The sequence below is a fragment of the Schistocerca gregaria genome, chromosome 3, assembly GCF_023897955.1.
Source record: "Schistocerca gregaria isolate iqSchGreg1 chromosome 3, iqSchGreg1.2, whole genome shotgun sequence".
NCBI lineage: Eukaryota > Metazoa > Arthropoda > Insecta > Orthoptera > Acrididae > Schistocerca > Schistocerca gregaria.
The window spans coordinates 170,619,733-170,646,079 of NC_064922.1; the positions used below are offsets into that span (position 1 = coordinate 170,619,733).

The following is a 26,347-nucleotide window of genomic DNA, read 5'->3' on the forward strand; positions in this document are numbered from 1 at the left end:
CTCGAACTCGGGACCTTTGCCTTTCGCGGGCAAGTGCTCTACCATCTGAGCTACCGAAGCACGACTCACGCCCGGTACTCACAGCTTTACTTCTGCCAGTATCCGTCTCCTACCTTCCAAACCTTTACAGAAGCTCTCCTGCGAACCTTGCAGAACTAGCACTCCTGAAAGAAAGGATATTGCGGAGACATGGCTTAGCCACAGCCTGGGGGATGTTTCCAGAATGAGATTTTCACTCTGCAGCGGAGTGTGCGCTGATATGAAACTTCCTGGCAGATTAAAACTGTGTGCCCGGAGTGAGTCGTGCTTCGGTAGCTCAGATGGTAGAGCACTTGCCCGCGAAAGGCAAAGGTCCCGAGTTCGAGTCTCGGTCGGGCACACAGTTTTAATCTGCCAGGAAGTTTCATATCAGCGCACACTCCGCTGCAGAGTGAAAATCTCATTCTGGAATCATTAACAATTACTTGTTGCTTTCTTTCTGATGGGATTTATTATAACGCTGGTTCCTCAGCAGAAAGTACCAGTTCCGTTTGATGAATTTCAAGTGGAAGATCATTCACATACGTAAGGATTAGGAGTGGACCCAAAATTGAACCCTGTGGGACTCTGTTAGTAATTTCTCTCCACTTACTATGATTTTCTCCCCTTCCAGCATTGTTTGAATAATTTTTTGCACACATTGTTCATTGTTACAATCTATAATGGTCACTTGAAATAGGGATTAAAACTCAAACATCATTTCCAAACAAGTCGCAGTCTATAGCCAAGAAGAGTTATATGGACATTGGAAACAGCTGCAAGCTGCAAGATTGTGCACTCGACAGAATAGCCTTTGTGAATGGGTTTAACCTCAAACAACGTTTCTCATTCTAGGAAACAGTTCTCACATGGTCTCGAGGAGCCAGATGTGCCAGAGCAGTGGGTAAGTCCAGTGGGTGGCAACTTCAGAGAGTAACTCTTATTGCTACATGAGTCTTCACTCAAATCGCCTATACTTTATTCATGGTAATGCGACGTGTACAAAATGACATGTAGAACAGCCCTTATTGGACGAGTCGCTGGTAAACTATCTCCTTGATCTTCTTGTTGTTGGCCACCCAGACGGAGCCTGACTTGCCCTCATGGATGACAGTCATCAGCCCCTCAGCGATGAAGTCAGGCCTGCAAAGAGAACACACACACACGTCATTAAATTGTTCCAGAAGAATGCAGTGTAATAAGTAACAAAATCTGTAATTCCAACCTCCACATGTAATTAAGTACTGGCTGATAATTACCAGCGGTATCATTTTATTTCTGTAGAGCATACAAGTATGATTCAGAAGTGGGGGAGCCATAAACAGCAACAAGGCGAGGTTAAATATGTGCTCCAGCAAAGTGCCAAGATCACTATATATAATGGGCAAATACGACCACGAACCACAGCATAGCACCTGGCTTTCTAGCTTTTGTAACAATTTGTTACGTAATTTATTTATATAATTTTTGGGCATGAGTTTCTGGTTAGGACACATCAGGTTAAATTTTGAGGTTGGAGACCTGCCTTCTTCATGTGCATCAGTAATTAACAGGACGTGATCTTACTGTAGACACATCTATATGTTGCGTAGTTTTAAAAAAACTAACGAAAATAAATTAATGAAGTAAAATTGGTTCCTATATTAGTACAAAACATAAAGATGATAGTCCATGTACTGAAACCAGTCCCCCATGCAAGTTAATCATTGTTTACTTTTACTATTTTGCTTCCAGAGTTCCAAAATGCATGCACAACGCGGTCCACAGTTCTAACGTCTGGTTTATCACCACTCATGTTGCTGCTGCTCCTCATTAGTTTCATCTTTCTTTAGTCTCTTTTCAAGCCATATTTTGTGCTCAGTAGACTCTTCATCACGATTAACAGGTCCTATAAGTCTTCCACACCTTCAGTGAATGTTATCGGTGGTCTCCCGTCACCCGTATTTCAACTTGAATGTGATAGATGATCTTGTCATTCATTTCCGTCATTACTTCATCGATACACAGGTTGAACGGTAAGGGACGGAAGGAAACGATGCAACCGTACATACTTTTTAAACCAACCGCTTCCCTGTTGGCCTTCTTATTGTTCCCTCTTCACTCTCCTACATATTATACAGGGTGTCCGTAAAGTCCGATTACCATTTTAAATAAATCATAACTTCGGGAAACTTTTAAAAATAGAGAAACGTGATTTTTTTAGCAGCTACCAAAGTTTCTTTTGTTTGTACTGTTCTCGGGTCTCCAACCGGGTTCAGTCGTTTTGAAACCACGATATTTCGACAGCGTTCCTTGCCGTCATCTTCAGGTGATACGTGCAGATATCACCTGAAGAGAACGGCAAGGAACACTGTTGAAATATCGTGATTTGAAAACGACTGAACCCGGTTGGAGACCCGAGAACAGTACAACCAGTTAATTCGCCGGGAAAGCCTAAGATCACACAAAGTTACTTTTCCTGTGCCATCTCTCGCACATTTTCATCAAACAAGAGACACACCTGGATATGGCCCAAAGTGTCGTGTCATACGCTGAATCCAAGACTGTGGGAACGATACTGCGGAATGATCAAGGCCAGTGTGGGAAGACACAAACGGTAGAAACAACCATTATGTGGTTGTTAAAAAGCAATAAAGAGACAGGTCGCGTTCAACATCTTCCTCGAAGTGGGCCTCCCCTGTGTCTCACGCAGGTGTCAACATGTCAATAGAGGGCAAACTTCATTTCCACACAGCGCCCCCTCCTCCCTCCCCCCCCCCCCCCCCCCCAGAACTCAAAACGTCGTACTTCATGCGAATTGTAGAAAGAACGATCAATTGGCGTTAAGTGTTACAAAAACAATTAGGCCTTCTTGCATACAAAATGCATTACAGCGAAACGATCGCTACCGCGGTATGCAGTCGCGTTTTCCAGGCTAGCCCCTGTAGACGCCAACAATGACTACCTGGAAAAGTGCCTGTTGCCAGATGAAGTAACGATCCACATTTGTGGACATGCGAATTGGCACAGTGGCAGGATTTGGGGCTCCGAAAACAGTGATCCATCGGGCATTATGAATGAGCAAACTTCGATTAAGCACTCAGCCCTGCTAAATAACTTTTCTTTTTGAAGCAGCCTCCAGACTCATTTCCTTCTCCTTCTGTATACTTCTGTATACTTCTTAATTGGGCCAGTGTTTTCGCCATTGTTGTGGTGGCTCTTAAGTAGTCTTAGCTGATATTCGGCACGTTCGCAGTTCGTGGTCTTGCGGTAGCGTTCTCGCTTCCCGCAAAGGGGTTCGATTCCCGGCGGGGTCAGGGATATTCCCTGCCCCTAGATGACTGGGTTTTCTTGTGTTGTCTTCATCATCATTCCCCTCAGAGGAAGGAAATGGGAAATCATCCTCGCTAGGATCTTGCCAAGTCGGCGGTGCGTGTCTCCCGCATCGTCCCTTACGCTCCTCGGAGTATGGGACCTCATCATCATCATCATCATCATCATCATCATCATCATCACTATGCGGCATATGCCTATCTCCGATAGTGAGGACCGCAAGCTGTAAAATGTCCTCTTTTAATAGAAGTTTCTATATTTTCAAGTTTTTATCCTATGACTACGGCGCATTATGGTGCGTCATTATCTGTGTCCTCACTAAATTAAAATTTACCTATCTTTCATGTTGTTTCAACTCTTATCTTATGTAAGCCTCATTGAGTGGTCACCTTTAAGTTAGCAAGTTTTGAATTGCTCCTACTTTTAATGTGTCTCTTTAGTGCTAGTGAAGCTAGTTTCTGACAGTGTACACTGTAAGGATTTGCTACTTTCCATTTTATTCTGTTCCATTTTACCCAGTAGCGAGATTGTTTTTAGTAGTAGTGGCACATGTGTATGTTCTTTCAACTCATTACTGTGGTACGTTATTCCTCGTCGCCGTATGTATCCTCCCTAAACAAAAAATTCTGCATGTTGCTCGTGGAATGGCAAAAATTTTCATTGCGTTTTAAGGTTTATACATAAATTTAATGTCGCCGTCTTCCAGATAGTTTTACTACAGTTCTGTACTGGCCCTGGTCAATATGTTCCTTACGACTCATAAAGAACTGTAAACGCGTTTCAAGTAACTATCTATGCAATTTTTTTAAATGTAGACCAGTAACTCAAATTGTGAACGACCGAGCTAGATGGCCGCATGTTTTTCTACCCGTCAACAGATGGCAATACTTTTGCCGTTCTGGCTTAGCAGCTTGCTTCCCCCTTCGTGTGCGCTACTCCATGCTCTGCTCTTGCAAGTGATATTTCTAGACCAACGCAGACGTCCGTAGTATTTTCTAGTGTCACTTTGCCACTGACTAATTTTTTGCCGCACCCAGCCCGACCGCTGTTTTATAAAATGTTATATGGAACTTCTTTTCTGTTTTTTTATATATACTATTGCTTCCAAAAACTATTACTAGCTCAGGTCCCTTGTTTATTTTCAGTATAATACCTGACGATGGGCCTGTAAGAACCCGAAACCGGTCGCGTTTTAACTACTCAAAAATAAAAAGAACTTTACGTCTGAAGCGGTATTTTCAACCCCTCCTATAATGTTCAGTTGCCGATGTCCCTCCAGCAGGATTGTTTGTTGAAATACAGTGTAGTTACGGGGACGGCGGATCTTGAAAGCACGGTGGGAAAATACCACTGAACAGCCAAGGGAGTTCTCTTGTTGGGAACTTTCGGTGTACAGGGCTTTAAAACCGGTAAAAAAATCCCGAGTGTTATCTTTCTCAAAATTCTGGGTGTCTGTAGGAGCCAATGTGGAGACCTGCTGCATCCTTGGCGTAAAACGTTAACATCAGCAATACTCATCTCCAGAAGGCAGTAATTCCGGTGAATCCCACAGTGCCTCGTTATCCGGTGTCTAACACGAAGGAGACAGTATGGCATGCAGGTTTCTACAGCATGGACAGTGTTTTACAGCCCTGTCGCACCATGAGTAGTCATCGCCTGATGTGGAGGAATGGGCGAAGGTGAACAACTGTAGAGGGAGACCGATATTTGTATACAGTAAATAGATTGAAGAATGCCTAAGGATAGGAACACGGGAATTACCTGCCCGTTACATAAAAAAGGGGACAAGTCAGAGTGTAGCAGTTATCGTGGAATCACTCTTGCACGTAACATATAAGATATTTAGTAAAATTTTAGCCTCCAGACTTGAAGGAATGATAGAAAGGATATTGGTGGACTATCGTGATGGATTTAGGAGGAGCAGATCCACGGTGGATCAGATATTTTTATCAAGACAAGTGCTAGACAAGTTTTACGAGTATGACAAGCAACTACATCAGTTGTACATTGATTTAAGCAAGCGTACGGCAGCCTATACAGGAAGAAAATTATACAGATCATGAAAGAATTTAGAATCCCACGAAAATTCGTCAATTTAACAGAAATGACAATGAAAGCAACAGTGTGTAAAGTAAGAGTAGAGCAAGAACTGTCTGGTGAATTTCAAGTACAGAGGGGGCTACGACAGGGAGATGTGATCTCTACAATGCTATTTAATTTAGTTTTAGAAAAGGAGATGCGGCAAATGCTGATAAACTCAGGACGAACAATACTTAATCGGCAAGTTCAAGTGGTAGCATATGCGGATGACGTAGTATTAATGGAAAGGACTAAACGTAAACAAAGCAAAGTATATGGTGATGCGGCAGCCCAATATAAGTGGATAAAAGAATTCAATAGTAATGGATAGGAAAGAATATGAAAGAGTGAAAACATTTAAATATTTGGGTTCTGTAATAACGGAGGACAAAAAAGCAGCAGTAGAAATTCGAGAAAGGTTAGCGAGTGGAAATCGTTGCTATTTTGCCTTGCAGAAAGTATTTAATTCCAGGATTTTTAGTAGGAATCGAAATATACACGACTATATTAAGACCTATAGTAATATATGGATCAGAAGGTTGGATATTGACATTATACGAGGAGAACTGGTTATTGGGATGTGAAAGAAAGATACTGAGAAGGATTGTTGGAGCAGTGAGAGAGAAAACTGACTGGAGAGCAAGGACAAATGTAGAACTACAAACACTTTTTGGAAAGGTGGATATTTTTGTTAAAATAAAGCAGGAACGAATAAGACGTGCAGTACATGTAAAGAGAATGCTAGAAACTCGGAGTGTCAAGATAGTTTTCATGGGAAAACCAGAAGGGAGAAGAAGAAGAGGTAGATCCAGGAAAGGTGGCTGGACGATAGGGAAGAAGATCTAAAGGTGATGGGAATAAGAAATTGGAAAAGGAAGGCGATGGGCGGAGATGAATGGAGGCAGGGAGTACAGGAGGCCGAGGTTCTTCAAGGACTGTAGAGCCAACCAAGCAGAAGAAGAGATAGATTGACGTGCATGTCGATTGCAGTAGTTATTCAGGGATGAAAAGGCTTACCGGTGGTAAACTAGCGTGGAGAGCTGCATCAAAGCAGCCGGACTTAAGACCACATCAACACGTACGTTGCGTGTATTAACATACTGGATGATCAAAAAGTCAGTATAAATTTGAAAACTGAATAAATCACAGAATAATGTAGAGAGGTACAAACTGACACATATGCTTGGAATGACATGGGATTTTATTAGAACCAAAAAAAAAAAAAAATACAGAAGTTCAAACAAAATTCGACAGATGGCGCTTCATCTGTTCAGAATAGCAACAATGAGTATAACAAAGTAAGACAAAGCAAAGACGATGTTCTTTAGAGGAAATGCTCAATATGTCCACCATAATTCCTCAACAATAGCTATAGTCGAGGAATAATGTTGTGAACAGCAGTGTAAAGCATGTCCGGAGTTATTGTGAGGCATTGGCGTCGGATGTTGTCTTTCAGCATCCCTAGAGATGTCGGTCGATCACGATACACTTGCGACTTCAGGTAACCCCAAAGGCAATAATCGCAAGGACTGAGGTCTGGGGACCTGGGAGGTTAAGCGTGACGAAAGTGGCGGCTGAGCACACGATCATCACCAAACGACGAGCGCAAGAATTCTTTCACGCGTCTAGCAATATGTGGTGGAGTGTCATTCTGCATAAACATCATACATTCCAGCAGGTGTTTATCGGCCAGGCTGGGGATGATGCGATTCTGTAACATATTGGCGTACCTCTCACCCATCACGGTAGCAGTTACAAAACGAGAATAACGCATTTCCTCCAAGAAAAAAGGCCCGATAACGGTAGACGTGGTAAATCCAACCCATACCGTCTTGCAATGGATTTTCCACGACAGTTCTAGGATTTTCGGTAGCCTAAATTCAGCAGTTGTGGGCGTTGACAGACCCTCGGAGCGTGAAATTAGCTTCGTCGGTCCACAACACGTTACTCAACCAATCGTCATCTACTGCCATATTTTGAAACGCCCACACTGCAAATGCCCTACGCTTCACTAAATCGCCAGGTAACAGTTAATTATGCCGATGGATTTTGTACGCATAGCATTGGAGGGTACGCCTCAGTGCCAACCAAACAGTAGTGTATGGAATGCCGGTGCAACGTGCGACTGCAAGAGTGCTGACTTCCCCGTGTATAGACGAACCTGCTACAGTCTCCATTTCTTCCTGAACTGTCTCAGCAGCATTATGCCTTGTGCTCGGTCGGTTACTACGGAGTCCATCGTCTAAACAACCCGTGGCTTCTAACTTCGAAATCATTCTCGCCACAGCTGCATTTGTCAACGTACCTTTACCCGTCGAACCCCCTTCCTATGGCGATAGCATTGTAACGCTGAACTAGTACATTCCCCATTCTGATAATACAGCTTCACTAAAACCGCCTTTTCAGGTAACGTTAACATGCTATGACTGCTGGCGTATCTGATTCTCTCTCTTTTTTTCGTTTATTGTTATTTTATACCTGCACATACAAAGAGGTAGGCCGGCAGCAGCATTCTACACCGCTCTTCAGCCTTAGAGGAGACAATGATAAAAGAAAGAATACTCAGAAATGACAGAATGGTGGGTAAAAAACAGACATAAAATACAAAACATGGAGCCATTCACACTCGACGAGAAATCACACCACAAGCTGTTGACACGACGCACAAACATCGATGATTGCGATGACACATGGGAACGATGGAGCGTGACGGTGATCACTGAACACGAGACACGACGGCACACACACACGAGACACTGATGGCGATGATCTCCGGCGCGCGAATGTCCACGGAACATGTGCGCGTGCGGGACCTGCCAAGAGGGGAAGAGGGGTGAAGGGGAGGGAGAGGGAAGAGCAAAGATGCCAATGACAGAGGAGAGGGGAGGAGGAGTAGAGGGACGGGGGTAGGGGAAGCCCGGAGGAGGTGTGGGGGGAAAGGGAGGAGAGAGGGAAGGGGGAGAGAATGGAGAGAGGGTGCCCAAAGGAATCAAACACAGGAAGAGGGAGGGAGGCTCAGAGATGGTAGGAGGGGTAGATGGAGGGGAGGAAGGCATCATCAAGGGGGGGGGGGGGGGAGCTGGCGGAAGCCACCTTGGGAGAGGATGTGGAGAGTCGAGAGATGGAGTGCAGGTGGGATATGGAAGTACAGGCATGGCAGCGGACTGGGGTGGGAGAGGGTGGGAGAGACCAGCAGGTAAGGAGGATCGAGTTTGCGGAAGGTGTAGAGGATTCTGATTCTCTCTCTCATTACAGCTCCTTTTATACATGATTGTCATGCGCAGTCACTGACGTTTTGCTGTGCAGCGCCATCTGTCGAACATTTTGTGAATTTTTTTTGTACTAATAAAACCCCATGTCATTCCAAGCATGTGTGTCAATTTTCACCTCTCTATCTACATTATTCCGTGGTTTATTAAGTTTTCAAACTTATACTGACTTTTTGAACAACCCGTACGTTTGTTCAAGCCATCGGACTTTCTACAAATGTAGCATGGCCCAGGTCAGTACACTAAACGCCAGTAAAATTGAAGTATAAAGTGGTACGTGCGTGCAGAGGCCGCCGTAGGCGGCTGTCACGCCTATCATAGACTGCCGGGCGTAGTCGTGCAGGCAGTACTGGACAACGTCTCTCGCAAGCGGCGTGTCCGTGGGTCCCGGGCACAGCGCCACCATCCTCACGCCAGTCTGATTCACGTGCAGCTCGTCCTGAAACACAACACAACACGTCATAGGTCCACCTCCTGTGCAGTCAGGCACAGTGTTAATGGTGATATATCAGAATTTTGGGTCAAAGTGCACACACAAAAATGCAAGCTCACGAAACAACTACCGAGTGGTGGGGGGTGGAAATTATGGGAACTCCAAAACACAACATACACTACTGGCCATTAAAATGGCTACACCAAGAAGAAATGCAGATGATAAAAGGGTATTTATTGCGCTATTATATTATACTAGAACTGGCATGTGATTAAATTTTCACGCAATTTGGGTGCATAGATCCTGAGAAATCAGTACTCAGAACAACCATCTCTGGCCATAATAACAGACGTGATACGCCTGGGAATTGACTCAAACAGAGCTTGGATGGAGTGTACATGTGCACCTGCCCATACAGCTTCAACTCAATAACACAGTTCATCAAGAGTAGTGGCTCTGAGCGCTATGGGACTTACTACTGAGGTCATCAGTCCCCTAGAACTTATAACTAGTTAAACCTAACTAACCTAAGGACATCACACATATCCATGCCCGAGGCAGGATTCGAACCTGCGACAGTAGCGGTCGCGCGGTTCCAGACTGTAGCGCCTAGAACCTATCGTCCACCATGGCCGGCTCATCAAGAGTAGCGACTGACGTAGTGTGACGAGCCAGTTGCTCGGCCACCAATGACTAGACGTTTTCAGTTGGTGAAAGATCTGGTTAATGTGCTGGCCAGGGCAGCAGTCAAACATTTTCTGTATCCAGAAAGGCCCGTACAGCACCTGCAACATGTGCATGTAGGGTTTCGCAGGGATCGAACGAAGGGTAGAGCCACGGGTCGTAACACATCTGAAATGTAAGTCCACTGTTCAATGCCGTCAATGCGAACAACAGGTGACCGAGACGTGTAACCAATGGCACCCCATACCATCACGCCGGGTGATACGCCAGTATGGTGATGACGAATACACGCTTCCAATGTGCGTTCACCGCTATGTCGCCAAACATGGATGCGACCATCACGATGCTATAAACAGAACCTGGATCACATCCGAAAAAATGACATTTTGCCAATCGTCCACCCAGGTTCGTCGTTGAGTACACCATCGCAGGCGCTCCTGTCTGTGATGCAGCGTCAAGGGTAACCGCAGCCACGGTCTCCGAGCTGATAGTCTATGCTGCTGGAAACGTTGTCGAACTGTTCGTGCAGCTGGTTGTCTTGCAAACGTCCCCATCTGTTGACTCATGGATCGAGACGTGGCTGCACGATCCGTTACAGCCATGCGGATAAGATGCCTCTCATCTCGACTGCTAGTGATACGAGGCCGTTGGGATCTAGCACGGCGTTCCATATTACCCTCCTGAACCCACCGATTACATATTCTGCTACCAGTCATTGGATATCGACCAACGCGTGCAGCAATGTCGCGATAAGATAAACCGGAATCGCGATAGGCTACAATCCTACCTTTATCAAAGTCGGAAACGTGATGGTAAGCATTTCTCCTCCTTACACGAGGCATCACAACAACGTTTCACCAGACAACGCCGGTCAGCTGCTGTGTGTGTATGAGAAATCGATTGGAACATTTCCTCATGTCAGCACATTGTAGGTGTCGCCACCGGCGCCAACCTTGTGTGAATGCTCTGAGAAGCTAATCATTTGCATATGATAGCATCTTCTTCCTGTCGGTTAAATTTCGTGTCTGTAGGAAGTTATCTTCGTGGTGTAGCAATTTTAATGGCCAGTAATGTATTACCACACCTATTCAAAAATAGCATCCAGTCGTCTCGGATTGGATAAACACAGGTCCTGGATAGTTTTCAAGAGAGTCGCATACCAGAGGTGGACAGGTATCACGTTTCTCTTCAAACGAGGCCACAAAGGCTGAATAATAATGAGATCTGGTGATGGTGATGGCTTGGAAAGGTGACATAATTCATCCTTTTGCTCACAAAATCAGTCCTACACAATGTGAGCTGTTTGAGCAGGAGCCTTGTCTTGGATCACACAACCGCTACTGGGAACAAAAGTTGTACGATGGGATGGACCTGTACAGGCAAAATGTTCACACACTTCTTGGCAGTAATGCTACCTCCCAGGGCAACCACGGAATACCACGATAGTGCTGCCCAAATCATCACCGAATCCGCGCCATTTTTCACTCTCCGGACGTAAACTCGGCCAGATGTTGGAAACAGTGATAAACAAGACTCATCCGACCAAACTACCTTCTTCCATTGCCCCATAGTTCAGATATTACGGCATTCGCACCACGTTTTCCTGTTAACGGTGTAAGACGTGTATATTTTTATTGTCTATTGTGAAACCACAATTTATGAAAGATGTTTATATTTTATTAATAGGATTAAATAGGAATCATTAATATTTGTCATTTTGGTAATAATTGTGGTAGCAGGGAATGTCTGCACCAAAGTATTGTTAGCGGGTGAGACCGCACATTGATATAATTTTAAAAAGGGCGGGAAAGACCGCGTATGGATACATTTTAAGAAAAGATCTGGAAAGACCGCTCACTGACACATTTTGTAATGGTAGCAAGGATTTTCTGCACCAGAGAACATTATTGGCGGAAGAGATCGCCCTTTGGCGTTCGTAGAAAGTCAGTAGTAAGCGAGGTGTGAAAATGGCTCTGAGCACTATGGGACTCAACATCTGTGGTCATAAGTCCCCTATAACTTAGAACTACTTAAACCTCACTAACCTAAGGACATCACACACATCCATCCCCTAGGCAGGATTCGAACCTGTGACCGTAGCAGTCGCGCGGTTCCTGACTGAGCGCCTAGAACCGCTAGACCACCGCGGCCGGCGCGAGATGTGAAGCGAGTCGGTAGCAGGTCTGAAGCGAGAGGTTGAGAGGAGTGGTGTGCCTGCCAGCCACCAGCTATGATTTACAAGAGATTATAAACGGATGTACAGAGACATCATCAGCTAACTATTATCATAAGAGGAACTAATATTATTGAATTACTTTTTTTTTTGGAGAAACTCAAGACTACTGAAGGTATGTTTGCGCAATGCTAGTTGTAAGATTATTGTAAAAAAGTAAGTCCCATTTGAAGGTTTGTAAAATCATTTCATTACCAACAGTAAATATTTCAAGAATCATTTTCAGAATATAATTAATTTTGCCAGAAATATTGCATTACTGATTGTAATCCCTCCCAAAAACCATCAACGTAAAACTTTGCAAAATATTATTGTTGTGAAGAAAAAGTTTAACTATGAATTACGTAGCTTCAGTCAAATTAATTAAAGAATAACGTCAGCTTTGCTATTAAAGAATAATGTCAACTTTAGTAATAAATACGGCCACTTATTATGACAGCCCATCAGCAGCTAACAGAGTGTAGTAAAACAGAGTAAGTATATTCATGTAGCAGTTCGATGTAGCAGTCAGATGGCGATCCAGTAACAGTAAAAAAGGTAAGGAACAGTTTTGGGTTATTGCAGATAACGACTGAGGGCCACGACGACTACACATTCTATGTTTCGTCGAAATAAGCCCAAAATCACTTTAAATTTGTATGCGAAGATTGCACTTATTATTACTGAGAAAGAGGATTAAATTCAAAGGGAAGATTTCATTTGTTGTTATTAAGCAAGAGATAGAAATCCTAAGCGAAGGTTTCATAGTTTATTGTAGAAGGGAAGGTTGCGCAACAAAAGAGATATAGAGGAGACGGGAAGGTTTCAATGGGCGTTTGCATCGATGATGAGCGACTTTTGAATTCCAGCTCAGCCTATAATTCCCTGGTTCAGAACCTCCCTTTGAGATTTTTTTGGTGCTGATAGGGTTCGAGAGTGTGACATTCTGTGATATAGTGGCTTTTGCAGCTCTCGTCTTCTTATTCCTCTTCAGGGGCTATTGTAGAAGTCAGTCAAGGGTGAGGTGGCGGAGGGGGGGGGGGGGGGGAGGAGGAGGGAGTTTGGAGGAATGGAATATCGCTTAACAAAATGAGAGTTGTGATCCTTCGCTGACAAATTGATAAAATTTGGTGTTGCTTAATGTTGTTTTCGGTAACTGTTTTGGAGTTCAGGGTAAAAACTTGACTACAGAATGTGTGTGCCCGGGAAAATAATACGATTTGATCCAGATGTCCGGCGATTTTTGTCTGGGATCAGCAATTTAAGTCTTGGTAGGCATACCCGGCATACTTAGCTTTCTTGATTATTGTAAGTGGTACTCGTACATTAATATACACCCAGTGTGTATTAATGAATAATAAGACGCCCATTTTAGGTTCGATGATATTTATTCGTTTAGATAGTAAGCTATTTGCCGCTCTTATTATTTTGTTAAAATGTGTTTCAAATACGTTTGCAACCTATATTGCTACATAATTATTTAAAAAATGATTGAATCTGTTGAAGTAATATATTCGCTGATTTCTGAAGTCATTCTATCCAGTGTAACCTGATACTTCATTGGGGTGGGAGGGAGGACTTATAGCCTCAATAGCCCTCCCTCTCCCCCCCCCCCCCTCTCCGCCTTGCCACCGCCCCTGTTCCTCTTCAATGACTATCCGTCACGATCACTCAATATATTCTTTAGTTCGCGCTGTGACTTTGTAGACCATATTTTAAGCCTTCCCTGTATGTGGTATAAATCTATACAGTGCCTCATGAAACACTAAACACTTCGGCTCCAGTGCTTACAGAAGCACCCCACATACGAGCACAAACAATTTGTCCATGTTCGAATTCACTCAGCTCCTACATAATGCACTCACAACTACATGCAGCACTGCATGACCACCACTGACATTTGCATTGTGTTCAGAACATTGCAAGGAGGGGCGTTCGTAGACGAATACAACAGCGCAACCTAGAGGCTTGGCTAACATCTGCATATACACGGTGTTAGAGATACCTTTACTGATGACTGAGGACAGTATATTGAACAACATTCCATAAGTATTTACTGAAGAGTAGTAAGTATACTTTTAGGTTGGTTAGTACCTCCAAGTGTATATGGCAAGAGCATACCATTAATGCCTATTTTCCCTGGACCACCAGGTCAGTTGTTGAAGCATTGACGTGTGGTCGCAAAACGGTTAGTTTTTAGTCTATACTGACAGGTGTATTCCGCAGTGCAGTTAAGAGTGTGCATTAAACATCACGTGCTAAATTACATAACGTGTTTGCGAGAAGACTATTAGAATCTGAGAAAAAGCAGGTAACACGCTGAAGTGGGTATATCCTAAGGTACCAATGATCAAAATATCTGCGCACATACTGCTATCTACCTGTCTTCTGAAGCATGAGTTTCTAGCAGTGTGTAGGGTTCCCATACTTTGGACCGACCTCTCTATAACGATCACTCCTCTCTAATGACTCGAGGGGACATTCAGTAGACAGCATTAAGGCGATGAAATCCGTAGCTGGACCTTGATGGGAGGCAGACCCTTACAGTCTCTTGATGATGAACAAAGGCCTAGTCCACTCCGTCATCAATTATGGATGTTCCTCACAACACAACACTGCTAAACATGCTTCATAAACGAGACGTGGTACATTTTCAACGTCTGCAGATATGACTAGGAGTAAAGTAAGCTGCTACGACGAACGCCTTACTGGTAGAAGCTGCATAACTTCCACTGTCAGTATTTGGTGAGGAAATTAGTTTACAACAAGAGTTCGCAACCTCATAGTACATTCACCGCCTGTCCACGAGTAATGGGAGACAATCTTCCGCTCATAATGTTTACTCCAAAAATCAGAAAGCTTCCCGCTCTAATACTGATGGCATTAGACTCAGTGCGTACCACTGACTGATGAATTCAAACAGATTGCTACATAACCCTATTTGGAAAGCCTTTCGGATATCGGTTGGAAAACCTTGGTATTGACCACTAGTTTTATGAAAAATTCCTGTGCACAATCAATTCAAACTTCAGTACTTACGTTACTGACCACATTTTCTATAAATGTGTACCCATGTTTATAGATGACCTTGACGCTCAATCTCTGTATCTCAGTAGAATGAGTCACAATATTTCATAGATAACTGTTATTGTGTATCGTAACACGCCATCTGGTATGGCATTTGTCTGTAGCACGATACATGAAATTTAAAAGTCGTATTTGTTCTTGCTTTTCCCCCGATACTGGTTGCAAACCGAAACCGGTCGGAATAAATGTGTAAAATTGAACACTGCGAAGTTAACATACATTTTTAAAAACATTTTCACGGCTTTTTACTCTGTTTGTTATAAGGTATGGTTCTGCAAACAAATTTACAAAACAGAGCACATCGCTCACAAGTTATATTGTATAACATTTCCAGACAATTGTTATCAGTCAGCGGACATCAACAGATTTAACTCGATATTATCTTCTGATTATCTCGGCGTCAAGGGCTGTAAATAAAAACCACTCACCAATGATGCAAATGCTCGTAACTTGATGACCAGACCATATTATGTGAACTTTGGAGGAATGGAGGAAAGTCATTTGGTTGGAACAGCCTTGTTCCAGACTGTTTCTAGCTTCTGGCCGAGTTTACGTGCTAGGAGTGAAAAATGGCGCCCAGATTCGGCGATGATTAGGGGCAACAGTTTTCTTATCAGTTTTAGTTACGTTGACAAAACTGTCTCACAAACAAATTCAATTCTGGCCAAAGTGTACGCACTTACGTTTTTGTCACAAGATAAAGCTGGTTTCTGCCAGCATATATCTCTTATTTATTTGTTATTATCTATTTATTTATTTTGTGAGCCATCAGGTCTTCTGACTGGTTTGATGCGGCCCAGCACAAATTCCTCTCCTGTGTAAACCTGTTCACCTCATAGTAGCACTTGCAACCTACGTCCTCAGTTATTTCCTGGATGTATTCCAATCTCTGTCTTCCCCTACAGTTCTTGACTTCTACAGCTCCCTCTAGTACCATGGAAGTCATTCCCCGATGTCTTAACATATGTGCTATCATCCTGTCCCTTGTCCTTGTCATTTTTTCCACATATTACTTTTCTCTCCACTTCTGCGCAGAACCTCCTCATTCCTTACCTTATCAGTGCACCTACTTCTCAAAATTCGTCTGTAGCACCACATTTCAAATGCTTCGATTCTCTTCTGTTTCGGTTTTCTTTCACTATCACACAACGCTGTGCTCCAGACGTACGTTCTCAGGATTTGTTCCTGAAATCAAGGCCTATGTTTTATACTAGTAGACTTCTCTTGGTCAGAAACACCCTTTTTGCCAGTACTAGTCTGCTTTTTGATGTCCTCCTTACTCTGTCCGTCACTGGTTAATTTTTCTGTCTAGGTATCAGAATTCCTTAACTTCACCTACTTCGTGACCATCAATCTTGATGTTAACTTTCTCGCTGTTCTCATTTCTGCTACCTCTCATTTGCGTCTTTCTTCGATTTACTCTCAGTCCATATTCTCTTCTCATTAGACTCCTCATTCCACCCAGCAGATCATGTAATTCGTCTTCACTTTCACTTAGGATAACAATGTCATCAGCATTTTTTATTCCACTCCTCAACTCTTCTCTTATTTCCATCATTGCTTCCCCGATGTACAGATTGAACAGTAGGGGTGAAAGGCTACATCCCTGTCTCACACACATTTTAATCCGAGAACTTCGTTCTTCGTCGTCCACTCTTACTACCTCCTGTTGGCTCTTGTATCTCTCCCTATAACTTACCCCTATTTTTCTCAGAATTTCGAACATCTTGCACCATTTTATGCTGCCGAATGCTTTTTCCGTGTCGACTATAAACAAGTCTTGATTTTTCTTTAATCTTGCTTTAATTATCAACCGCAACGTCAGAATTGCATTTCTTGCGCCTTTACCCTTCCTAAAGCCAAACTGATCGTCATCTAACACATCCTCAGTTTGCTTTTGAATTCTTCTGCATATTATCCTTGTCAGCAACTTGGATGTATGAGCTTTTAAGCTGATTGTGCGATAATTCTCAACGTGTCAGCTCTTGAAATCTTCGGAATTGTGTGGATTATATTTTTTCGAAAGTCGGATGGTATGTCGCCAGACTCATACAATCTACTCACCAACGTGAATAATCATTTTGTTACCACTTCCCCCAATGATTTTAGAAATTCTGATGGGATGTTATCTATTACTCCTGCCTTATTTGGTCTTAAGTCTTCCAAAGTTCCCTTAAATTCTGGTTGTAATACTAGGTCCCCTATCTCTTCTAAATCTACTCCTGTTTCTTCTTCTATCACATCAGACAAGTCTTCTCCCTCACCGAGAGCTTCAATGTGCCCTTTCCTGTCTCCTCAGCATTTAACAATGGAATTGCATTCTTAATCTTACAACCATTGCTATTAATTTCACCGAAGGTTATTTTGACTTTCTTATATGCTGAGTCAGTCATTCCGACAATAATTTCTTTTTCGATTTCTTCACCTTTTTCATGCAGCCATTTCGTCTTAGCTTCCTGCACTTCCTATTTATTTCATTCCTCAGCGACTTTCTGTGTTCCTGTATTTACCTGACTATTTTGCACTTCTTTCCTCGTTCAACTGGAGTATTTCTTCTGTTATCCATGATTTCTTCGCAGTTACCTTCTTTGCACCTATGTTTTTCTTACCAACTTCTGTGACTGCCCTTTTTATAGATGTCCATTCCTGTTTAACTGTACTGCCTATTGAGCTATTCCTTAGTGCTGTATCAATAGTCTTAGTGATCTTCAAGCATATCTCGTCATTCCTAGTACTTCCGCATCCCGCTTCTTTGTGTAGTGATTCTTCCTGACTAATGTCTTAAACTTCAGCCTACTCTTCATTACTACCATATTGTGATCTGAGTCTATATCTGCTCTTGGATACGCCTTACAATCCAATATCTGATTTCGGAAGCCCATATTCACCTGTAAACCTTTTCTTTTACTCCTTCCCCTACAACTGCATCCCAGTCCCTAATGACTATTAGATTTTCATCTCCCCTTACATACTGTACTGTCTTTTCAATATCCTCATATACTTTCTCTATCTTTTCATCTTCAGCTTGCGACGTCGACATTTATACCTGAACTATCGTCGTCGGTATTGGTTTGCTGTATATTCTGGTGAGAGCCATCCTACCACTGAACTGTTCACAGTAACACACTCTCTGCCCTGGCTTCCTATTCATAACAAATCCTACTCCCGTCATACTACTTTCTGCTGCTGTTGATCATCTGACGACAAAACCTTATCTTCTTTCCATTTCACTTCACTGATCTGTGCTATATCTAGAATGAGCCTTTGCATTTTCCTTTTCAGACTTTCTAGCTTCCCTACCACGTTCAAGCTTCTGGCATTCCATCCCCGACTCATAGAACACTATCCTTTTTCTGCTTATTCATTCCCTTTCTCGTGGTCATCTCCACCTTGACGGTCCCCTCCCGGAGATCCGAATGGGGGCTATTCCGGAATTTTTTGCCAATGGAGAGATCATCTACATCTACATCCATACTCCGCAAGCCACCTGACATGACAGGCCAAGTGTCCTGTGGATACACGTTGTGTGCCATTAATGCAGTGGTTTCCTTTGCCTTCAGCATCCTCATGCCGTTGATCATTGCTGATTTATTAGCTTTTAGCGGCAGTTTCCTTCCCCAAGGACAAGAGAGTGCCCTGAAACTCTGTCAGTTCCTGCCGCCTCTTTGACAAGGCCGTTGCCAGAATGAGGGGTCACGTCTTGTGCCGTAAGTCTTCCGTCGCCAATGCTGATTACTAACCAAAATTTAAGCCATGGTGGGTTTCGAACCCGAGACGGGAGATGTTTTTATTATTTATCAAAGAAACTACCCATAGGCCTCGTTTCCCGTGTCACCTACACGCTCGCAATTATATCGGGTTGTATTGTGTGCTACACAGTGTTACACTGTATTGCATTGGTTAACATTTTCTAGAAGAGCCTAGTCTGACTCCGGCACTGGGCCAGCCTGAACTGCGTGTTGTACAATGATATTACACTACTAGCCAATAAAATTGCTACTTCAAGAAGAAATGTAGATGATAAACGGGTATTCATTGGACAAATATATTATACTAGTACTGACCTGTGATTACATTTTCACGCAATTTGAGTGCATAGATCCTGAGAAATAAGTACTCAGAACAACCTCCTCTGGCCTTGATACGCCTGGGCATTGAGTCAAATAGAGCTTGGATGGCGTGTATAGGCACAGCTGCCCATGCAGCTTCAACGCGATACCACAGTTCATAAAGAGTAGTGACTGGCGTATTGTGACGAGCCAGTTGCTCGGCCACCATTGACCAGACGTTTTCAATTGGTGAGAGATCTGGAGAATGTGCTGGCCAGAGCAGCAGTCGAACATTTTCTGTGTCTATCAAAGTCGGAAATGTGATGGTACGCATTTCTCCTAGTTACACGAGGCATCACAACAACGTTTCAACAGGCAACGCCGGTCAACTGCTGTTTGTGTATGTGAAATCGGTTGGAATCTTTCCTCATGTCAGCAAGTTGCATTTGTCGCCACAGGTGCCAACCTTGTGTGAATGCTCTGAAAAGGTAATCATTTGCATATCACAGCATCTTGTTCCTGTCGGTTAAATTTCGCATCTGTAGCACGTCATCTTTCAATGGCCAGTAGTGTATTTTGCAAGAACGTTCAGTAAGAGATGTGGCGACTATCTCCAAAATTTTGTGTGATCAAAGTTAGTAGTAAAGAATAACAAATTGAAATAGGATGCCTGTGAGACTCTGCTCTGACTCGTAAGTGTTGAGTTTAGCTGTTCTTCGTCAACCAGCATACTTCCCGGCAAGAATGAGTTCAAGGAAGTGCAAATGGTCCTTCACCGAGACACTTAATCTTAGAAGGCACTAACAAAATGTAAACCAATGTAACTTTGGTAACAGATTTAAGTGTTATTTTGCATTTCACATCCAGAAAAGTGATACAAGTCCAAAAACATGAATTTTTAGTTTTTGTCACAGAAAAATACGTGTGAAGTGGCCCAATGAGCACGAAAAACGTCACATCTCTATGTGACACTTTGTCCACTTCAGAGCATATGTGCCAGATTTGTTGTAGGCTACCCGGTGATGCGCCGCAGTAAGAGCAGTGGAACTTTAGTTTGCTACTGGCAACGGTCAGTCATGAAGAGCGGCACATTGTGAGTTGTGAAATTTTTCACATATAGCGTAAGTAGAATGTAATTGTTAATAATCATTGGTTATTACGAGGCAGTGTTTGTGCAGTGTCTGTATCTTACATTACAATGTCTGTAGCTCATGTATGCATGTCTGAAGGGAGAGAAACTGTTTTGACGATTACAGCTGTAGTACATATTATGAAATTTCCTGTGTTACAGCGCACAAGAAAAAAATGGTCTTTTCTGCTATAAAGAAAGTTCATATTGAATCCCTTTTCTCAGCGAAAATTATTCATACAATATATAATCTCATTTATGGTTTTATGTTTTTGTAAACTGTGTTCCTTAAATTGTACCTATTACATTTTCGTTATTATATTGCTTTTCAGAAATTACAATTTTGCATTTCGTATTTTTCTAATAGAACAATTTCAATTCTTTTTCAGTTTTTTATTTTAACTCGAGTACTAATCGATTGTCGTATAATATTACGGTAAATAAACATGGGCTGTAAAAGTATCAGATGTGTTACACGTACTACCATAATTGAGAAGAGGGACAAGTGATACATTTCAAAGATTTAAGTAATAATTACCAGATAACAGGTCTCACATTAGACGAAAACAGGGCTACGTGTACATATTAATGTTGTATAGACTATAATGGCATTTACTGGCAATCTAGTTATTTGCAATTTAATGGACTCTTATGCTACTTCATTATAAGTTTTATAGCATATATTTTGAGATGACTCATTGTTCTTCCTGAGGTGCGGTTTATTACATTTAATTAAATCGGCTTTCACTTTTTTAAGTATCAATTTTTTTGAGTGTGTCCCGAATTCTGGTCTAGAAACCATGGTCACCTTAATTGTAAAATGTTTGAATGTGGCATGGTGGGTACACATAGCAGTACTACGAAATTTCATAGCAGTGTCTTTGAGGTAGTTAAATTCTTGCAAAGTAAATGACAAAACTATTCACACTCACAACTTTCACATATGCTGGGCATTAAAAGAGCTGCAGGTAACGGCAACAGGAGCGGTACTCACCCCGTAGGAGCGCGTCATGGCACACACGGCGTGTTTGGTGCCACAGTAGATGGCCATTTGGGGGACGGGGTCGAGGCCCGCCACGGACGAGACGTTGACCACCAGACCACCGGCGCCGCCGTTCTGCTTGCCCATGTACTTGTGCGCCAGCAGGATGCCGTGCACCACGCCTTTCTGTAGGAACACACAAAACACCAAACGTGTTCAACCGCACAGGATTTCTTCTGTCATTCTAAAACGCTCAGGCAAAATCGGAACAACTGTACCCCAGAATCTTAGACAAGGCACCTATAAAATCATCATCTGCCATACCTGCCAATACCCACAGAACTAATCCGAGGACAGTCACAAATATTTGCTACTATCTTACTCCCACCTATACTCGTATATCAACTGTTTTGCTGTGTTGTATGATGCTGGGTAAGTAGACTATCGCACTTGCAATAGCGTCAGCGGCTCTCCGTATCTGCTAATTCGGGTAAGCATAGCACGATGCGCCCCCCCCTCCCCCCTACAACGACCCGAACACACGACGGAGTGGCAGGCATACACAGCTGCTGACGAGCGGTGCATGCAGACGCACGTGTGCAGACGCGATCATCCGTGCAGTGTGATATTTAACTAGCTTTACATTACACAGTGTGTACAATAGGCAACATGGTGTAAAGTCGTTCACTGATGTAAAAAACGTGTTTCATCCCCTAAATCACCCTTTTAAGAGTCGAATTTTCATTTTTTTTTTTACTTTTTAAATTAGCCTATTGAGCCGTGGTAAAAATTGCTATTTTGAAGAGCGTGCCGCAGCGCGCAGTGTAAAGCAGTTGCTTTCCGTTTCTGGCGGTCGTGCCGCTGTGACAATCGCAGCTTTGGTGTCTCCATCTGGTGGGGAAAGGGGAAAAGTTGCCTGTTCAGGTCCACTTAAGGGGCGCTATGAGCTCCACAGTCGGTGAGTGTCAGTCTGAGTCTAGTCAGCTGGTCAGCCGGCTCAGTGTCGGGCAGTCAGTTTCTGTCTGTCTGTCTGTCTGTCGGTCTGCTGGACGTTAAGGTGGTCCGTCGGAGTGAGGCCAGGTCAGTCTCGCGTCACCAGTTGCTGGTCTGTCTCTCGTTTCCATTTGTGCGGCAGTTAGTGTCGTCGGAGTGCGAGTATGTCTGTCGTTTGGATCAAACTTTAAGCCAGAAAATGAGAGTCTTGCCACTCCGCCAGTAACAGAACTGAGCTAGTGGTCGCCCGGTCGGGGCTGAATTCCTGCATCTGAGTCTGCGCGTTAGGCCGCCTGTCTGCTCCAGTTGCTCGGGCAACGGTCATTGGCGCTTGGATCCGTCGGTTTGTCGGTCGCGCACTGAGACACGAGATGACGCGCCCGCCTTGAGCGTCGGCGCATGTGAGGTCCCCACGTGAGTCTAGTGGGCAACGCCGTATAGAAAGGGGTAGTGGCTTCGCGGTTCACACGAGAGCAACAGGAACGAAACCACGACATCGAGCTGGCCGGCGCGAGCTGCGACGCCGTGAGACGGGAGATCGGCGCGCCTTCCTGCGTCCGTTGAAGCGGCTGGCAGCGGACGGTTCGGGAGAGCTTCAGGGGTGCTGCGCCGGGTCTTCGCCAGAAATCACAGTTTATTAGAAGTTAAGTGGTTGGAGATATGTTGTTTCATTTACTTGTTAAATTCTACTTGTTTTCTTCGTGAGGTCATCAGCCGCTTTGTTTTGGGGTCGTCCCACCGTTGTTCACCGTTTGCCCATCCGCAGGAGGGGGTTATTTGTGAATCGGGTGGTCCGTTTTTCCCTTGTGGAGTTGGAGAGGGTTAGAGCAATCAGCGGTTCGGGTTGTTTAGTAACCCCCCGCCGTCAATCTGCCGTACGTTAATAGCTGCCTCTGTCATGTTTGTCGGATTCGGTGTTAACGAATTTATAGAATTAATGTAAAGGCCGAATTCCTGCCTATCATGTAGCGTGGCGGTATATGTGTAATGTAGAGCATGTTGTACACTTTACGTAAGCCTGAATTTCATGGGTATTATTTAAATAATCATCTTCATAAAGTTGCTACCCTTCTACCGTAAGAGCCCTTTTAATAAACAATTTGCACTTTTGGTGGCAAATAATTTCTTAGTGTGAGTGTTTGTACCATTTCCATCCCAATTACAGGGTGCATAGCTAATGTGTTTGTGTGAGTTGTTAAAATTTTTAGTTTAATGTAATCTGGCGTTGCAGATTTGCACCAGTGTAGTTTTTCAGATGTCGTTGTGTCGCTGTGAGCGGTCGTGACTATGGCCGTGTTGAAAGGGAGCGGAAGCTTCTCAGCCCGAAGGTTCCTAGTATATATATATATATATATATATATATATATATATATATATATATATATATATATATATAGTTCTTCTGCCTTTGAATAATTGTAACTTGATATTTAGTATTTAGAGGGTGCTTTCTGATTGTAATTTTAAATCAGTTTTTGAAAAGGCTTTTAGGAATAAAATTCACATTTGTTGAAGGTAAATTTATTTTCCATCAGTTACTTCCTGGAAACTACTTCTACGCTCACCTAGTGTGATTAAAAGTGTTAATGTTTTTGGTGAATCGCTAGTAAATGAAGTAAATTATCTAAGAAAAGATTTTGAATGGTAAATTCACGGTTCACCTATGTTCTTCCTCAGGGTTCAAGATTTATCCATAACAAATTTCATAAAAATCGGTTCAGCATTTTCGAAACGAAATCGTGACTGATTTACTGTCGCATATACACTGACGGATAAAATTTGCAACGCCAAGGAGGAGTTCTGCGACATAAACGAAAGTCTGTAGGCATGTCTTTACTTCTGAAAGACGATGTCCATTCAAATATCTCACCAGTGGCATAAGAGTGGCGCCATAGCACCACTACGAGGACGCAAATCAGGTTCTCTTTAAATACGCTCTGTAACGGTTGTGAACAATAGTTACCTTTGGGATTGTACACGGGAGTTCATGGTAGTCACAGTCAGCCATTGTCGCCACTGGCAGCACCTCACTGAGTTTGAACGAGGTTGTGTAATAAAGCTACGAGAAGCTGACTGCTCCTACTGCGATACTACTGAAAGACTTGGAAGGAGTGTAACTATTTCACAGGTTGCTGCAGCGGTTGTCACGGGAATGTACGGCCACATAGAGACCGGGCTCCATATGGCCACTTGCTACTAACGGGAGGTAAGACCATCGTGTTCAGCTTTTACTGCTTCTGCAGCAGCAATTTCAAGAGCAGGTGGCACCGGAACTATTACAAATCGCTTACTTCTGGGACAGCGGCCTGCCAGAAGTCCTGTAGCGTGCTTTCCACAGACTCCACACCACCACCGTTTGCGTGGTATCTCGCGAGAGCTCATTGGAGGTCAGAGTGAAGGTCTGATGTGTTTTCTGATGAAAGCTGGTTCTGCCTCGGTTCCAGTGATGGCCGTGTCTTGATCAAAAAGAGGTCAGTTGAGGGCCTGCAACCAATCCGTCTGTAGACACACTGGACCTACACCTGGAGTTACGGTCTGGCGTGCGATTTCCTCTGACGGCTGGAGCACTCTTGTGGTTATCTCACACATCCTACCTGCAGATTTCTTCGCCAATCTGTTGACTCTACTTGTATTGTTACCATCATCAACAGCATTCGAGGGGATGCTTTCCAACAGGACAATGCTCGCCCACATACTGCCGTTGTAATCCAAAATGCTCTACGGAGTGTCGACCTATTGCCTTTGCCTGCTCGATCACCAGATTTGCTCCAGTGGAGCACATTTCAGACATCAGCGGACAACAACCCCAGCATCGTCCACAAACAACATTTACTGTCCCTGTGTTGGCCGACCAAGTGTAACAGCAATGTAACGCCATCCCACAAACTGACACATTTGCATGCTTGCATTCAACATTGTGGTGGTTACACCATTACTAATGTACTAGCATTTCACATTTACCGTGTCTTATCTCATGCTTACATTAACCTGTGATCTTGCAATGTTAACCACTTAAATGTGTTACCTAGAGAAATTTATTCCCGAAATTTCACAACTCTAAATTAACTATCTTAGGCGAAGTGATTTTTTCCCGTCAGTTTCTTACGTTATGTTGTCGATGTATCCATTAAACACACTGAGAGTTGTATAAGCATTATATTCGTAATGTTGAATCGTATTATCTACATGTCGATCGATAAAAGCAGTTGACAAATATGATAAAGTTCAAGGATAACTACTTTCTTAGAAGGGTAAAAATACCGGATGATCAGAAAGTCAGTATAAATAACTTAATAAACCACGGAATAATGTAGATAGAGAGGTAAAAATTGACACATGCTTGGAATGACATGGGTTTTTATTAGAACCACCCCATATTACTAGACACGTGAAAGATCTCTTGCACGCGTCGTTTGGTGATGATCATGTGCTCAGCCGCCACTTACGTCATGCTTGGCCTCCCAGGTCCCCAGACCACAGTCCGTGCGATTATTGGCTTTGGGGTTAACTGAAGTAGCAAGTCTATTGTCATCGACCGACATCTCTAGGGATGCTGAAAGACAACATCCGACGCCAATGCCTCACTATAACTCCGGAGATGCTTGACAGTGCTGTTCACAACATTATTCCTCGGCTACAGCTGTTGTTTAGGAATGATGGTGGACATATTCAGCATTTCCTGTAAAGTACATCATCTTTGCTTTGTCTTACTTTGCTATGCTAATTATTGATATTCTGATCAGATGAAGCGCCATCTGTCGGACATTTTTTGAATTTTGTATTTTTTTTGTTCTAATAAAACCCCATGTCATTCCAAGCATGTGTGTCAATTTGTACCTCTATCTACGTTATTCCGTGATTTATGCAGTTTTCAAATTTATACTGACTTTTTGATCACCCTGTATTTCCCTAATTCATGTAAAATTCTAGAAAACATTAAACGTCTTCTGCTACACGCTTTCTAAGGTATCCTACACTATTAGTAGGGGTTCAAGCTATCTCCACGCCAAATTTCATAGAAATGAGTTTAGCGGCTAAGTGTTGCATTAACATAACTTTAAAATAAGACATGATTCTTCTGTGAGCCAGTTTTGATGAAG

The 26,347-nt window shown here is 43.2% G+C and overlaps 1 protein-coding gene across 1 annotated transcript in view; it reads right to left on the minus strand.

The window, feature by feature from the left end:
* Positions 1–973: 973 nt before the first annotated feature.
* The window catches only part of LOC126354461 (15-hydroxyprostaglandin dehydrogenase [NAD(+)]-like), a 73,828-nt gene continuing 48,454 nt past the window's right edge, over positions 974–26,347 (minus strand). Inside the window, exons 5-7 of the mRNA XM_050004159.1 lie at positions 21,267–21,440; positions 8,960–9,117; positions 974–1,161 (exon numbers count right to left, since the gene is read on the minus strand). Of these exons, the coding sequence (XP_049860116.1) occupies positions 1,044–1,161; positions 8,960–9,117; positions 21,267–21,440 (450 nt within the window). The 3' untranslated portion in view covers positions 974–1,043. The remainder of the gene's footprint in view (positions 1,162–8,959; positions 9,118–21,266; positions 21,441–26,347) is intronic.